The 14,778-nt window shown below is 39.2% G+C and overlaps 1 protein-coding gene across 2 annotated transcripts in view; it reads right to left on the bottom strand.

The window, feature by feature from the left end:
* Positions 1 to 974: 974 nt before the first annotated feature.
* The window catches only part of ACO1 (aconitase 1), a 29,028-nt gene continuing 15,224 nt past the window's right edge, over positions 975 to 14,778 (bottom strand). For both annotated transcript variants that reach the window (XM_015850001.2, XM_015850000.2), the window contains exons 5-21: positions 14,471 to 14,540; positions 14,184 to 14,367; positions 13,407 to 13,546; positions 12,310 to 12,481; positions 11,776 to 11,876; positions 10,639 to 10,755; positions 9,462 to 9,621; positions 8,053 to 8,188; positions 7,482 to 7,566; positions 7,096 to 7,252; positions 6,419 to 6,543; positions 5,683 to 5,787; positions 4,855 to 4,997; positions 3,987 to 4,134; positions 3,476 to 3,598; positions 2,564 to 2,749; positions 975 to 1,737 (exon numbers count right to left, since the gene is read on the bottom strand). In XM_015850001.2, coding sequence (XP_015705487.1) covers positions 1,624 to 1,737; positions 2,564 to 2,749; positions 3,476 to 3,598; positions 3,987 to 4,134; positions 4,855 to 4,997; positions 5,683 to 5,787; positions 6,419 to 6,543; positions 7,096 to 7,252; positions 7,482 to 7,566; positions 8,053 to 8,188; positions 9,462 to 9,621; positions 10,639 to 10,755; positions 11,776 to 11,876; positions 12,310 to 12,481; positions 13,407 to 13,546; positions 14,184 to 14,367; positions 14,471 to 14,540 — 2,266 coding nt within the window. In that variant the 3' untranslated portion in view covers positions 975 to 1,623. The remainder of the gene's footprint in view (positions 1,738 to 2,563; positions 2,750 to 3,475; positions 3,599 to 3,986; positions 4,135 to 4,854; positions 4,998 to 5,682; positions 5,788 to 6,418; positions 6,544 to 7,095; positions 7,253 to 7,481; positions 7,567 to 8,052; positions 8,189 to 9,461; positions 9,622 to 10,638; positions 10,756 to 11,775; positions 11,877 to 12,309; positions 12,482 to 13,406; positions 13,547 to 14,183; positions 14,368 to 14,470; positions 14,541 to 14,778) is intronic.

Below are 14,778 nucleotides of genomic sequence, written 5' to 3'. Positions count from 1 at the left end.
TCAGGTGGGGTAAAGGTCAGGGTGTGAAAAGAACTGTAAATCTTAATGTAAAGCAGGTTTTAAATGGAGACAGAGATTGGCAACTACAATGAAAAATCTGCAGTTAGAGCAGAAAAATCAAGTATTCCTTTACTGATAATACAAAGACTCTCCAGCCACCCAGCTGCTGAAATTGTTCAGTCACCAATGCTTGTCTGAAGTTACTTAAGCTACCAAGATCCCAGTCAGTGAGATCTTAAGCATTCTTTTAAACACTGTCATATGGCATTAAAAACAATAGACTTCCTAAGCACTGTGGTGTGTTCTGTCCTGGCCTCTATCCTTTACTGTGAGAGCTGTGTGCACAGTACAGGAATATACAGTTGTGTATTTCTTACCAAACAGTGCTGAAGATGATGACCACATTCACAGCTCTCAAGATGTTTCACACATTGGCAGAGGTTGGAAGGAATCTCCTGAGGTCATCATCTCCAAAGTCTCTGCTCCCACCTGCAGCAAGATGCTCAGCACTTTGTCCATATGCCTTTTGGATGCCACCACCAATGGAGCACCCAGAACCACTCAGGGCAGCCTGTGAATGTTGCTTCCAGTCCTGTTGCTGTACTGATAAGAGCCTGCATCCATTTTCTGTGTGCCCTCCCTTTGGGTATTTGTACACACCTGGCTGAGCTGGCCCTAAGCCTAAGCTGAACAGACCCAGAATTTCTTTCTCAGGGAGTCCATAACTAGAGGTATCCATACCTCAAAGTGCAGCCTCAGCAGTGCTGTTGTTATCAATAGGCTGTTGCAGGTACAGTGTTATCACTATCTCCTCCTCTAGTCCTTTCATTTCCTCCAAAACTAATTTCACCACTCCCCACCCCAACACAGCAGGAGCAAAAGGGTCCTGCTCCAGTAGGGACAATGACGAAAATAAAGCTGAAGCTTTCTCCTATATCTTAGTACCTAGGATAACATAAAACAACACACTGAACTCCTTGAAAATAGGTTTAATTTTATCCATTAGAAATGTTATCCCCAGAGGTCCACCTTTTCACAAAGGCTTAGATTTTAAAGGAACAGAGTTCACATTCTCTTTTGAATTAATAAACAGCTAGATGATTAATTTCAGTATTAGATTCAGAATCCGCTCACAACTGAGTAAGAAATGAAGTTGATATCAGATAATCAGGAAGGAATAAAAATTAAATGTATACTGTCCATTAGTTTCCGGACCACTACTATAACACAGAACAGAACACAGAAGTCAAAGGAAATGGAACAAATACATATAGCCAGCATACGATCTTCAATAGTTCCACAGATTCTGTCAGTATTTCAATGACTTTTGCAGAATGTTCTAAGTCAAGCCAACTGCAATTTTCAATTGCCATTCAAGACTAACAACAAGTTTTATAAATGGGCAAAAAAGTGACAAGTTTCCTGATAGACAGAATCATTCAGCATGGTCAGCAAGCCTCCCCAAAGGCTTGTTTAAAAGAACAAAAAGAAGAAACAAACAAACAAAAAGAATCCAACAAACCACTGTTCACTTCATGGTTCACTCTTCTTCATTATTACTGATGAGTTTTGTCGTGCTCAGAGGCAGACCTGCACCTGCGAGGCTGTGCTCAGTACTTTAGATTACGATGCCATTTTACGAATCATGTAGTTCAGAATGCCGCCATTGTGGAAGTAAGTGAGCTCCACGTCAGTGTCAAACCTCATGATGGCGTGAAAGGTTTTCCCAGTATCCAGCTGTTGAAGTCAAAGGAAGTTGTTCAATCAGTAGAACTAACCACATGATAGTAAAATACAGCCTATTATCATAGTTTTCTAATCTTAATAGCTCAAATGAACAGCAAGTGGACACCAGTATTTTATTTTTTTGAGACAAGGTGCCACACCAGACCAACTGCTTCAGAGCAAGTTGGCTTGAAACAAGCCATAATAAGCATAATATCTCCATATTCTGCTCCTTGCACTGCACTTACTGTCTCTAACAGTTTTAAGGTCAACACAAGCCTAGTGGCATGTAAGCTGACCACTCAATCAAGTGGTTATAGTAACTGTTAATGTTTTTCCATGTAGTCATTCTCCTGGCTTAGCTACAGCAGCAACACTAACTGTATTAGCATTCACTGGAGCTCTGCATGGGAAGAAGAAGAGCAGAAAGACAGGAGCAGGAAGTGAATCAAACTACATCAGTTTTGCTGAAAGCAGTTTTCATCAGTTACTTTACAACAAACTGTTGAACACACTGGGATCTATGCTTTCCCCTTTCAGGACATTAATTAGGCATACATAGACAACAGTTGTAGGCTACCCCAGGATACAGGACTGCTTTGTGCTGAATGAAGTGGTTTAGGAATGCTGCTTTTATCTCCCATCATTGCTCTTTCAGAGTTACTGCTTTTTCAGAAAAACAATGTCAGGGATTGGAAAGAACATCCAAAGGTCATCTAGCCTGGTCCCCTGCCCTCAACTGTTTTGCCTTCCTGAAAAGAGAGATTACTGGAAAAGACATTAATTGGAGAGACAGTTAATTCAAGAGAAACCATGGCAGCCCACAGGCATTTCATACCTTGATCTGGATATTCATCTGTGGTTTCAGATTTTCAGGAATTACAATTGTGTAACGTTCTTTTCCAGTCAGTCCTAAAGTCCTTGCATCCTCCCCAGGTAAATATTGCAGAGGAATCACTCCCATCCCTACAAGGTTGCTCCGATGAATTCTCTCATAGCTTTCAGCAAGCACAGCCTTGACGCCCTGGTAAGTACACGATGGGTTATGCCTATCCACATAATTCAGCATAGACTTTCTGTTCTCATAGGGATAAAACCAGTATGCTTGAGGTCCCCACCTTTCATTTACCAACTACTGCTAGCCAGTAGGTACTGCTGCCCTAAACACTAACCCTATTAACACATTGTTTAAAAACGCACAGAAACACTGCATGCAAAAATTGCATACCAAGAAAACCTGAATCTCTTTGAAAAGGCTGCTGAATAATGTAGGACAGGATACAGAACAGATATTCCACTGTACCTAGATTTATAGCATGATCCTATAACAGTACTGATAGGAATTCCTGAAACCTTCATGGTGAAGCAATGCTAAATTTCAAGTTCACTAATACCTCACTTAATACACTTTATATCTTCTCTGATAAGCAAGCTGAAGAAAGAAGCCTAAAACATACCCAAGGTTTATTGGGCTGTATGATGCAAGACTAAAGAAAATGGCCTTTCTGGTGTATGGAAAGCTAGCTGAAGTTCAGTCACATTTTCCTGCCTGAAAGGGCTCTATGAATATTTAAATATATTTGCAAACCTACTATGGCTCTTGGACTCAGCTTATACTTCAGAATAGCTTCTGATATTGAGAATGAGAATAAGGTACCTAGGACAGTGTTGTAAACTGCTCTTCCTGGAAAAAGAAAAATGAATGAACTTCTAAGTATTACCCTCCTCCTAGTTTACTTTAGTTACTTACCAGGAGGAACGGCCCTTTAGCTGCCCAGTCTCTTGAGCTTCCTGCACCATATTCCTTCCCAGCCAGCACAATCAAAGGATGTCCAGCCTGCTTGTATCTTTCTGCAGCATCAAACACGTCCAGCTGCAATGAAAATATCACACACTTTATATACTACTGTGGGTGGAAATACACTTTTGTGGAAATGAGAAAACTGTGTTTTGAAACCCAGCCTTTATGCCAAGCTCTGCATTAAGTTACAAAGCACTTTGTGACTCCCGGCCTAAACGCACTCCTACCACAGCCCACACTTTCCATTCTCACCACTACAATAGCCCTTCTCCCCACTGGTAAGCCTGAGTGCACAACCTTATGCAGGTATGTGTGACCTGCTTCCCTGAGTCACTGAATCTTCTTGTCCCCACATTACCTTTACTTACAAGGCACTGAAGTAAGTGACTTAAGCTGTAAGAAGGAAAGCTAATGCTAATCCAACCTAGGAGCCTCTTTTTAAAGCAGTGAGTATACTTACCGTTTCTCCTGAAGGGAAATGGATAGTATGAGGTCCCTGTTTATCAAGAAATTTGTTCACCAGACGAATGTTTGCAAATGTTCCTCTGGCCATGACAGCATCATTCCCTCTGCGAGACCCATAGGAATTGAACTCTCGAGGAGTCAAGCTATTAATGGAAAAGAAAAACAAGACAGTGTTGGTGTAAATACAGTAATGAGCAAGTGTCCCTGAGGCAGCTATGGATTGCTCTCACCAGGGAAGCAGCACCCAGTTCAATGGTGTTTGTACAGTTATTTAAAGAAGAAAAAAGAGTGAATAGGGAGATTCAGTAAGGCCTGGATTTGTCTTAAATTGAATCCACAGTACTGGACTGACAGACTGTCCATAGCAAAAGAACACTTTACAACTGCTTATAGGCTGAACACAATAGCTCTGCCAGTCATTGCAGCTGCACTGAAACCTAAACTTCTGTAGTTCATGATACCCTAGCTATATGAAATTGCTGTACATGCTATAAGTGAATACAGAACAAGTTTCTGGCCCCAAGGACTATGACCATTCTGCTTTGATAGGGGGGGAAAAAAAACTCATTCCTTCATTTATGAATTGACTTACTAAAAAAAAATAGTCTGAGCCATCGTCTTCCATACAAATATCTTAAGTTCTCAAGTTGAATAGATCTGCATACCCTACACAAGCTTTTAGAACCAGTGTCAAATGCTGAAACAACACAGGAATGCTTCCCTCTCTTATTTTACACATTCTCCAGGCACCACCCAAAGTACACAAGTGTCTATGAACAGACAGCTAATAGCATATCCATAACACAGTATAGTAACTGTGGCTTGTTTCCAGTTTGTAACAGGAACAAGAATGTACTGCTTACCCTCTGCTGGTCAAATAACGGGCTGCAGGACTATTCCTTGCTATATTCCCAGCTGGAGATATGTGGTCCGTTGTCACAGAATCTCCAAAATTCAACAGGACATAAGCATCTTCTATAGTCTTGGGCGTCTGCAGAGCCAAAGTCTAAGCCACCACAAGTACAAAGAACATGATTTTAAAATGACATACAATTCCCTTACCTTTCTTAAAAAACACAATACACAGAAGAAATCTGCAAAATAGAGCTTTTCTTCTCATATAAGTCAGGATAAAGAAAAAACTCTATGGAAGACACAGACATTCTTAAACCAAGTATGATGTCCTGGCTGCCTGTCAGCAAACTTGTGTATGTATAAAATAGATGAGGCAAAAAAGTTAGCTGAGGGCTTCAACAGCACATGCATGAACACAGGAAAATCCACGATTCCTGGATATCTTTACACACTGAAATTTGCATTTTCTTTTAAACAGTGCTGAAGCTGCATCTGAGTACTGAATTACTTAGTGAAAAATGCAGGCAAGAAGATCTATAGTTTCCTTTCCTTTTCTTTCAGTTGCTTTGATACTACTTAAGGCTACCCCATCTTAACAAGAAAGGGGGAGTTTTCAAAAATCTTGAAGCAATAGAGAATTCCTATAATTTTTAGATTTGCTTGTGCCTTTGTATTGAACTGAATACGATAAGCGTGATGATAACATCTCAGAAATGAAGTCTCAGCAGGCTATCATAGCTGCTTCCAGGACCCTTGGTGTGCTTCTGCTTCATCCTCCAGATTAGTCACAGTTGCTACAGTGTTTGGCCTGATTCTAAGGAGAAACACACACTTACCAGACCATCAAAGAAAGGTGGAGACTTGATATACGTTGACTTTGGATTCCAAGTATACAGCTTGTCTGAGGGAGCATCTAAGGCATTCCAAGATTCATTTACTGTCTGAAAAACACATAAACATTTCATCTCTAAGTTTTCAGGTTTTTTCTAAGTTTTTGTGTCACTTTATTCTTTTTTGTTAGGTTTTAACAACTCTACCTATCAGAAGAAAGAGTAAGGAAAGGCAAGTACCCTCCCTTCATTGCAGAAGAAGAGCTACTCACCCATTTTTCTGGCATTTATCTATGTTATGAAGGCAGATAACATTTTAAAACTCCTAAAGAAACTTTTCTACCATGTGAACACCAAGAACATTTTGTTTCAGTACCTGAGGAAGACTTACAGGAATACATTATAAAGTACAAGTTTTTCTCTGCCAATAATGCTATCAAGTAATGCAGATTATGTCACCTGAAGAAAAATGTCTATGAGGCTGAACATCTCACTTTCTAATATCAGCCTAAAATAATTGTTTAAAGTCCATAATCTGCAATATTCAGGACACAACCAGCCATAAGAACCAATTACATAACTAGCAGCCATTTGGAAAAACAAGATCTCACTTGAATATTTGTCACAAACAGAGCAACAGCAACAAAAGGAAAAGGTTCTTTTCACTGTCAAAACCTATTCACTTAACATCTTAAGAATATTACAACATATAAATGAAACCACTTGCTAAGAATTAGTTTACCTCTATTTTTTGGTAGACCTCCTTGAACATCCCAGGAATAACAAACTGACGCTCAACAGCCTGTATCTCATCTCGTGTTGGCCAGATGTCTTTCAGGAAAATCTTCTTCCCTGAAGCACTTATTCCTGTATAAATCAACAATGTTATACCTACTATATACATATTGCATTAAGAAAAATAAATAGAAGTGTATATTGCACCCTTCCGCTGTGTATTCCTTCTTACTCTACAAAAACTCACAAGAAACACCCTTATTCAACTACAAGAGTCTGACAGACAATAACCTCATGAACTTGATGCCTGTACACATGCCTACTTTTGTGATTTCTACTGGTCTATCAGAATATTTGTTCAATAATTTAGGTTAGAAAGGATCTTTAAGGCTTGCCTAGCTGAACTGCCTACTCAGACTCTACTAGATCAGGCTGCTCATGAAAAACCACCACCCGTATATAACCAAAACATCTCCCATAGAATTAGAATATAGGACACACATAGCATTCCCTTTCCTCCAACAAAGACTCCATTTTTACTCTGTTGTCTGACAACTGCACGTTTAAAAACTCAGATGTACTCACACACTTGAAGTACCTCCTTGGGGTAAACATTTCCTAAATGCTTAATTCCAATTACTTCCATTTATAAGGTATGAGAAGCAGCATTCCATAATGTCTTACCCAAAGGCTCTTTCTCAAAGTCAATCCGGACAGTTCCTGCAATGGCGTAGGCTATCACCAGCGGTGGAGAGGCCAGGTAGTTAGCACGAGTGTTGGGATGCACACGCCCTTCAAAGTTTCTGTTGCCAGACAAAACACCCACTGCTACAAGGTCTCCCTGCAAGGGTTTGAAACAAGAAAGCTGGTGAAGCATGTTTGCAGAGTTGCATCATGCTGCAACATCAATAAGAGGACATAGAACTGTCTCCTTCCAGATGATCCCCAAGTACCTCCCACAGAAAATGAACTGCATTTACTTCATACACACCTGGCAGGGTTTAGCTCAATACAGCACAGAGAATAACTTACCTACATAAGATGCACATGAAAATCTGACTGATGCGTACCTGTATAATGGCTTCAACAACAGAGTCTGGCAGGGGTCCGCTATTGCCAATACAAGTCATACAGCCATAACCCACTACATCAAACCTAGACAGAGCATGAAAATCATCAAGGAATTAAAAAGCTATTTTGGAGCTAGGTGTTTAAATCCTTAATGACTGGTAAGGCTTACTTTCAGAAGACATACTTTTTAACAAATCCACTGCTGCTGAAAACAGCATTTTTAAGATTACTTTACTATTGCAGTGATGCTCCATGTATCCAGAGCAAAGAGCTGCTGTTATCTAGCAAGATAAACAACATATTGCCATTTATGCTGTTTTAAAGCATTTATTCTTGCAAAAAGAATCTATTTTCCTGCATAGGAACATGAGTCTTCAGAAAGGCAGCAAGCCTTTTCCCCCACTTGGCACTAAGTCAGCCAGTGCAACAGCAATGCATTAATTCATGCAGGAGCATGTTGTAGGGCATCTACCATATCTTTTAATCTGTGCAGATAAAGAGTTATTCCACTGCAACACTTGGCAGTGCTTACAGTTAAGCACTGGACAACAGTAAGAAAGGCTCACTTACCCTAGCTGAGAAAGGTATCTCATGACTCCACTCTCTCTCAGATAGTAAGTGACAACGCCACTTCCTGGGGACAGGCTAGTTTTAATGTAAGGCTTCACAGTCAAACCAGCTTCAACAGCTTTCTTGGCAAGCAATCCTGAAAAATGCAAAGGACAGCTGCAGTTTTTCCAGGAAGTGAATAGTTTGATTGATCAACAGGTTAACAGCAGCATAATTAAATAACTGGAAAGCAGAAACAGCACTAATTCCAGAGTAACCAGCAAGTGCAAGTGCACTGTGGAACTGTAAATCCAGTCTGCAATTTCTGTTTCATTAAAAAGTCTCAGGAAATTACCTTCAATAAAATGCAGTCACATGGGGGCAGCATGCAGACAGTCAGATCTCAAATGGTTAAACAAACACTAGCCACAAGACAAACATCTCACCAAAAACACAATGAAGGATTGTTACCTTCCCACCTCTGGTAGTTTTGTGCTGAATTAACAACCAACCTATCAGTGAATTTTGGCTTTCTGTAAGAGTCAAGTTCTAGATTCTTAGCAGTAGAGATGTACAAATAAATAACAACAACCAAATACTATTAATTTCAAGAGACAGTTTCCCTTATGAAGTCTTTTAAGTGGCACTTCCTGATTCATACTGCTATCAATCATGAGTTGTACTATGGCAGTGCTGATGGCTACAATGGGAATCTTTCCTATACTCCAATAATTTCAAAACTTCAAAACATCTGAAGATCATCTTAAAGATACAATACATTGCTGAAGCATGAGCTGCATCTTACTGACAGACCAATGTATAAGGGAGCTTGTTTGGTATGACTATCTTAGCTCAAATTTTATCTATTCATATTTGCACCAATTGTATTGTATTATATTATTTAGATGGTGATAAGCAATAGAATGGGAGAAACAAAGTCCGCCTATGACCACTTCTTGGATACAGTTCGCATGAAAATTACAAGGCTCTGGAAGACAGAAATTCCAGAACACATTTTTCCTCATTTACTTGTCCCTACCTGCCCTCAGACACTTGTTCAGATAGCTAAGCATGTGTTTCATACACTGCTGATAGATAAGAGCACCTCCGGATATAAACTGACAGACCCCTCTTCACTGACCCTTTCCTTCAGAAGTCCCTCCTCAGCTCCAATCACAGAACTACAGAGCAGATTTTGTACATCTAATGAGGTGTCAAAGGTGCTGGTTAATTCAGCTCAAGTTTAACCTGGAGAGAAAACAGTGCAGGAAAAATACACTTCCACCCACATTTCTGCTATTCCTTAAGGACTAATCTCAATTCTAGTTTGCCAAATGATGAAAACAGAGTTAGCACTGTCTTTGTCTTCACAACACACAGCCAGAGACATAGAAAGACTACTGCGCATAAAATCAAGCAGTTATACTTACCTGCTCCCAGCATGACTGAGGGGTTACTGGTATTAGTACAGCTCGTAATAGCAGCAATCACTACCGAACCATGACCCAGCTCGAAGTCACAGCCCTCAAAGTTAAATTTGATTACACTGTTGTGTCGATCTGGAGCAATCTGGAATCCCTTGAATCCTTGCTGTAAGAGGAAAAAGAAAGAATCAAAAAAGATGCCTCTAATGTCAATATTTTGACTGGAAATCAGCTGCAAACTTCATGGATGAGAAGTGCCTACGGTCACACTGCTGCTTGCATTGGTGGTGGAGGTCTGCATATTTGGTGAAAGTGGTAGACAAAAATAATTTCCATGGCTCTATATCCCATTCTTTTTTTACTGGTAAAACAGACAGCCTTCAATGCAAAAGTATTTGTGTTTTCTTCCTGCATAAATGCATCCCCCTTTAGTTTGCTCAGATGCTTCTGACCTACTTGATCTGGATTCCTGATCACATATTGCAAAGCAAAGATTCCCCAACATAGCCTTGCTACACAGTCTTATTCTGAGATTTTAGCCCCAATACGTAAGACTTAAGCAGAGAACAACAAAAAATGCAAATATATGTTACAGGATTATTTGAGAGGCAAAAGTCTGGCAACTGATAAAAAGCAGGAAGCATCATTTGCAGCATAAAGCAGTATGTTTTGGAAGAGATTTGGAAGGATAAGGTCCTTTAATGCAATTATGAATATGTAACAATCACTGCAGTTTAAACTTCTTGACTTAAATCACTAAAGGTCTGCACTGCTGTTTAGCAGGTAGAGTTGTTGATATGATATCTCTCACTGATTACATTCTACAAGTTAAAGTTTCAAACTTATTTTATAAGCTTACAAGTCTATGCCTAATAATTTGGACTAAAATCTTGCTTTTCTTTCAATTACAGTTTTTCATTGGATGATGTAGAGAGAAATTAGGTGTAAGACTGGTCTAAAATCAGAAGGAGCTCTACTTCAGTAGGATTGCAACAGCTTCAGGTGAAAGAACATTCAAAAGGAATACTGACATCATTTTCTATACTGAATCCAAGCACCAATCAAATACTTTCACTCATTTCTCAACAGGAAAGCAAGGAACAAACTAGTCAACCCCACAATATAGTTCTGAAACTATTTTATAAGCATGTATTAGTTTGTAGACACATATGTTCCCAGTCACCTTTGCTCCCAGACAAGTCTCGAAGTCCTTCTTCATATCTGACACAGCAACTTTGTCCTGGGGTCTTTTTGGTCCACTGCAGCAAGGCACAACAGTATGAAGATCCAACTCAACAACCTATTCAGTAAGAATAGCAGAGAGGGATTCAGCACTTAAGACAAGCTGAAGCCAGACAAGTCACAGGTGATCTTAGCATTCATTCAGCAGAGAAGTCTGCACATTTTTATTTCTGTAGAAATTATGAGAGGTATATGAGATGGGAAAGATCAGAAGAGAAGGAACAGTTCTACACTGAGACCCTGCCAGCTCCCAGGTGTGGCTCCCAATCATTGAAAACTCAATGCGTGACAATTATCTGAACAATGCAGATGGTGTAAAAAACTATGTCCATTCACATACTAGCAGCAGGATCCTTTTCAGAAAACAATGCTGTGGAGAAATTCTGATACTGGCATAAACCAGAATAGGCTATTTATGTGTACCCTACGGAAAATATTCAGAGCCTATTAGGAAACACAAGGAATTATCATAGTTTCTTATTCCCCACCCATGTTTCAACTTTGTTTTTATAATGTTTCTTCCAGTTTTTATTATTTTTTTTATAAGCATGCAAAACTGACCATAAGTTACAAAACTGGAACTAATCTTGCGTTGCCTAGATACAGACCATGATCTTGATTTTGTTGCACGGAAAACAGATTGTCTGGTATGCAGTTAGCAAACAAAGCTTCTAAGTATCCTTATCATGCAGTAAAATACATTGCTGAACGTGAAAAGGGAAAAAATTAGACAAGGCCTACAGAGAATATATCTGCATTATCTTTAAGATCTCTGTTAATTTCTGGATCAGAGTTCTTAAAAATACATGGAGCCAGTCACACAATCTGCAGCAGCTAGAGTTCAGCAGACAGTTAGTCTATACTGATGATCAAATTATCACATCTGTAGACTGAGCTAGCTGGCTCAGTTTTGAGCTCAGTGGAATAAGACAGCTGTACAGATAATGTCAAAGGAACAGAAGGAGTACCTTTATTAGTTTTAGTTTTTCTTAAAAAAGAGAAAACAATCATTAAAATATGGCAAAGCATAAAAAAAGAAAAAAAAGAAAAAAGGAGTGAAAAGACAGTAATTTCTCACCTGTGTGAAGTCTGGATCCTGAGAGGAGTTCTTGAAATCTCTCAGCATTCCCACAGCCTCGAGGTACTTTTTAGTGCACAGAACCTTCTCTTTATCACGGCCTATAGCAAAAGCCAGATACAAGGAGAAAAAACAAAAACAAGTGGACCTGAGAAAGTACTACGTGACAGAAACTAAAACAGGCTATTTCATACCATTCACACTACACTATGCACAAAAGGACTCTATCAACCCATGTACTAGGGACTCACTAGAAACAGAGCAGTTGAGCAGACAGTGGCTTTTGCAGAACAAAAGCAGTTTAGGTTCCTGTAATGTGGACAGCCCACATTCAAGGAGGGCTAAGCAGACAGCTACAAGACAACCTAAAATTTTTCTCTTCCTCATTATAAGTACTAACATTAAAAGCAAGAAACAAGCTGAATAATCAAATACATGATAAAAACAAATGATAAAAGATTCAAGCTTAAAGGGCTTCACCCTGTATACTTCAGGCTTCTACACCTTTAATTCATGTTTCTTCTTGTAACTAACCTGTTTGCACCAGGTATCCAATGCTAATATCATCCACTGGGAAATAGGCAGCTGTTGCTCCATACTCTGGACACATATTGGCAATGGTGGCTCGGTCAGCAATTGACAGCTGGGCTACACCAGGACCAAAAAACTCCACAAATTTACCCACAACTCCAACTTGGCGAAGGTGCTGTTATAAAAATACAGTGACCACATCATCAGCAGGTACCAAGAGACTTATATAAAAATTCTATATTGCATTTTAAAGCGGGAAATTATACATAGTAAGCTATGTTAGAAAAACAAGTACACAGAGCTGCAAAGTCCCAAGAAGATAAAACACAGGCATACACTGTTCCTTCTGAACATAGTCTTCCTCTCACGCGTAAACACAGTTATTTGAAGACAGACACTAATTTATCTTAATTTGATTCTCTATGGAGAAAACAGTATGCACTTTTTTGCCAGTGAACTCTTGCAGACGGGAACAGAAACACAAATTAAACTGCAAATGTCTGAAAATAGACAACATCTGGATAAACTAAAAAAAAATTAACTTTCCCCAGCTGGAGGTTCTCTCTAGAGCCATTAATGCATGATGATATCTACCAGATTGCTGAGCTTCAACGCAACACTACTGCTAACTCAGTTAATACTCTGAATTCAGTCACAAGCCATGGAGTGAATAAATATGTTACGAGCATGTGAGCAAAATACCCATAAATCAAAGAACTCAGACTGCAATACCTACTGTTTTCAGCTTCTATATTGCCTCACTTTAAGTGTGACCTTCAAAAGAGAGCCATTCTGTTTATTTTGAGATAATAAAGAATCAAGCACTTTGTACAAATACTGCTGTTCCAAAATGGGCCTACAACACAAGGAATTAAACAGGCCTTTAGGTATCAGCTCTCTGCTCTATTTTAGCTAGATTTTGGGAAACAGATTTGCATAGCAAATTTGGGTAGTTGATTCCAATCCACAGAGCATTAAGTCTGAAGGACCAAAACAACTACATGGAAGTATACACAGATTCCAAGTGTGCAGCACAGGGGCTCTCAAAGCGCATGTTCAGCAATAATAGCAAAACAAGAAAGAAAAGGCATGTTCATTACCTTGGTAATGGTGAGCACTATGTCAGTGGATGTTACCAATGGCTGAGGGTTTCCTAGCAGCTTATAGCCAACCACTTCAGGAAGCACCATGCTGATTGGTTGGCCCAACATCACCGCTTCTGCTTCAATGCCACCAACACCTGGAAGCAAAAGAATTAAACCATCAGACTATCCAAAAGACACAAAAGAGTCAAATAAACCCATGAGATAAGTATTTTATGGTGACTTGATTTAAGGTGAGAGAAGGGAAAAAGTAAAACAGGACTGAGACTTCTATGAACAGATATTTGTCTTCTTCAGTTTTTGCAAGGCTGTTTTGGTTTTTGGTTGTTCTTTCCTGCAAGGATAAGTTTCAGTTTCCTACTTTTAGACTTGATCCTCAGCCATCAGATGGCATATTAGATAAATTTAAGTAACTCACTCTGATGAGACTTGGGATTTTACAGTGAGCATGTAGAAATTTCATTTAATAACTTAACCATGCCATGAATAAATAAAGAAAAAAAACCCTGACGTGGCACAGAACATTGGTGTGCTGTTTATGAAATATATTGTAACTACTGGTTATACAGAAAAGTTGTTTTACAGGAAAGAAAGTTTACTATACTCAAAGATACAGGTTGTTCCCTACTCATGAAATTGGGTAAGAACTAGTTTATCCTTAAGGTCCATTCCTCACCCAAGCTATTCTACATTTCTATAATTTTGAAGCATACAGACTGTTCTAAAGAATACTGATCAGCCAACACACTATTCACTGTGAGCTACTGCACATACCCCAGCCAAGTACTCCCAAGCCATCTACCATGGTGGTGTGTGAGTCAGTGCCCACCACACTGTCGGGATAGTAGTAGCCATCCTGATCCATCACCACTCTTGCTAAGTATTCCAGGTTCACTTGGTGGATGATCCCAGAGCCAGGAGGAATAATCCTCATGTTTTTAAAAGCCTGAGAGCCCCACTGAAACAAAAAATAGTCAAACATTTTTAACACATGTGAGCACTGGACAAATTTATGTTTGTTCCATCTTTGGTCATGCAAATAAGATTAACTACTTCAGTACCTTTAAGAACTCAAACCTTTCTTTGTTCCTTTCAAATTCCAAATCCTGATTCTTTTGCAAGCTGTCTGATCTGAAAATGAAAATAATCATCTGTCACAATCAAAAGGCTTCACCTGACACTTATGTATGGCCAAATATGCTCAAATGGTGAAAGAAGAGTTATTAGCTAATTTTAATGCTGATCAATCTCAGCTTTTAATGTCATCACAGCAGCAAAACAAAGGTAATCAATGTTGCTTGTATTATTCAAGAAGTTTAGTTTAAATCTGAGCACTAGTCCGCATATCATACAGATGGCTGTCTTGAAA

This window comes from Coturnix japonica, chromosome Z (genome assembly GCF_001577835.2).
Source record: "Coturnix japonica isolate 7356 chromosome Z, Coturnix japonica 2.1, whole genome shotgun sequence".
In the NCBI taxonomy this organism is placed as follows: Eukaryota; Metazoa; Chordata; class Aves; order Galliformes; family Phasianidae; genus Coturnix; species Coturnix japonica.
Note: the sequence above shows the minus strand (reverse complement) of the source record. Positions and strands in the feature narration are given on the sequence as shown.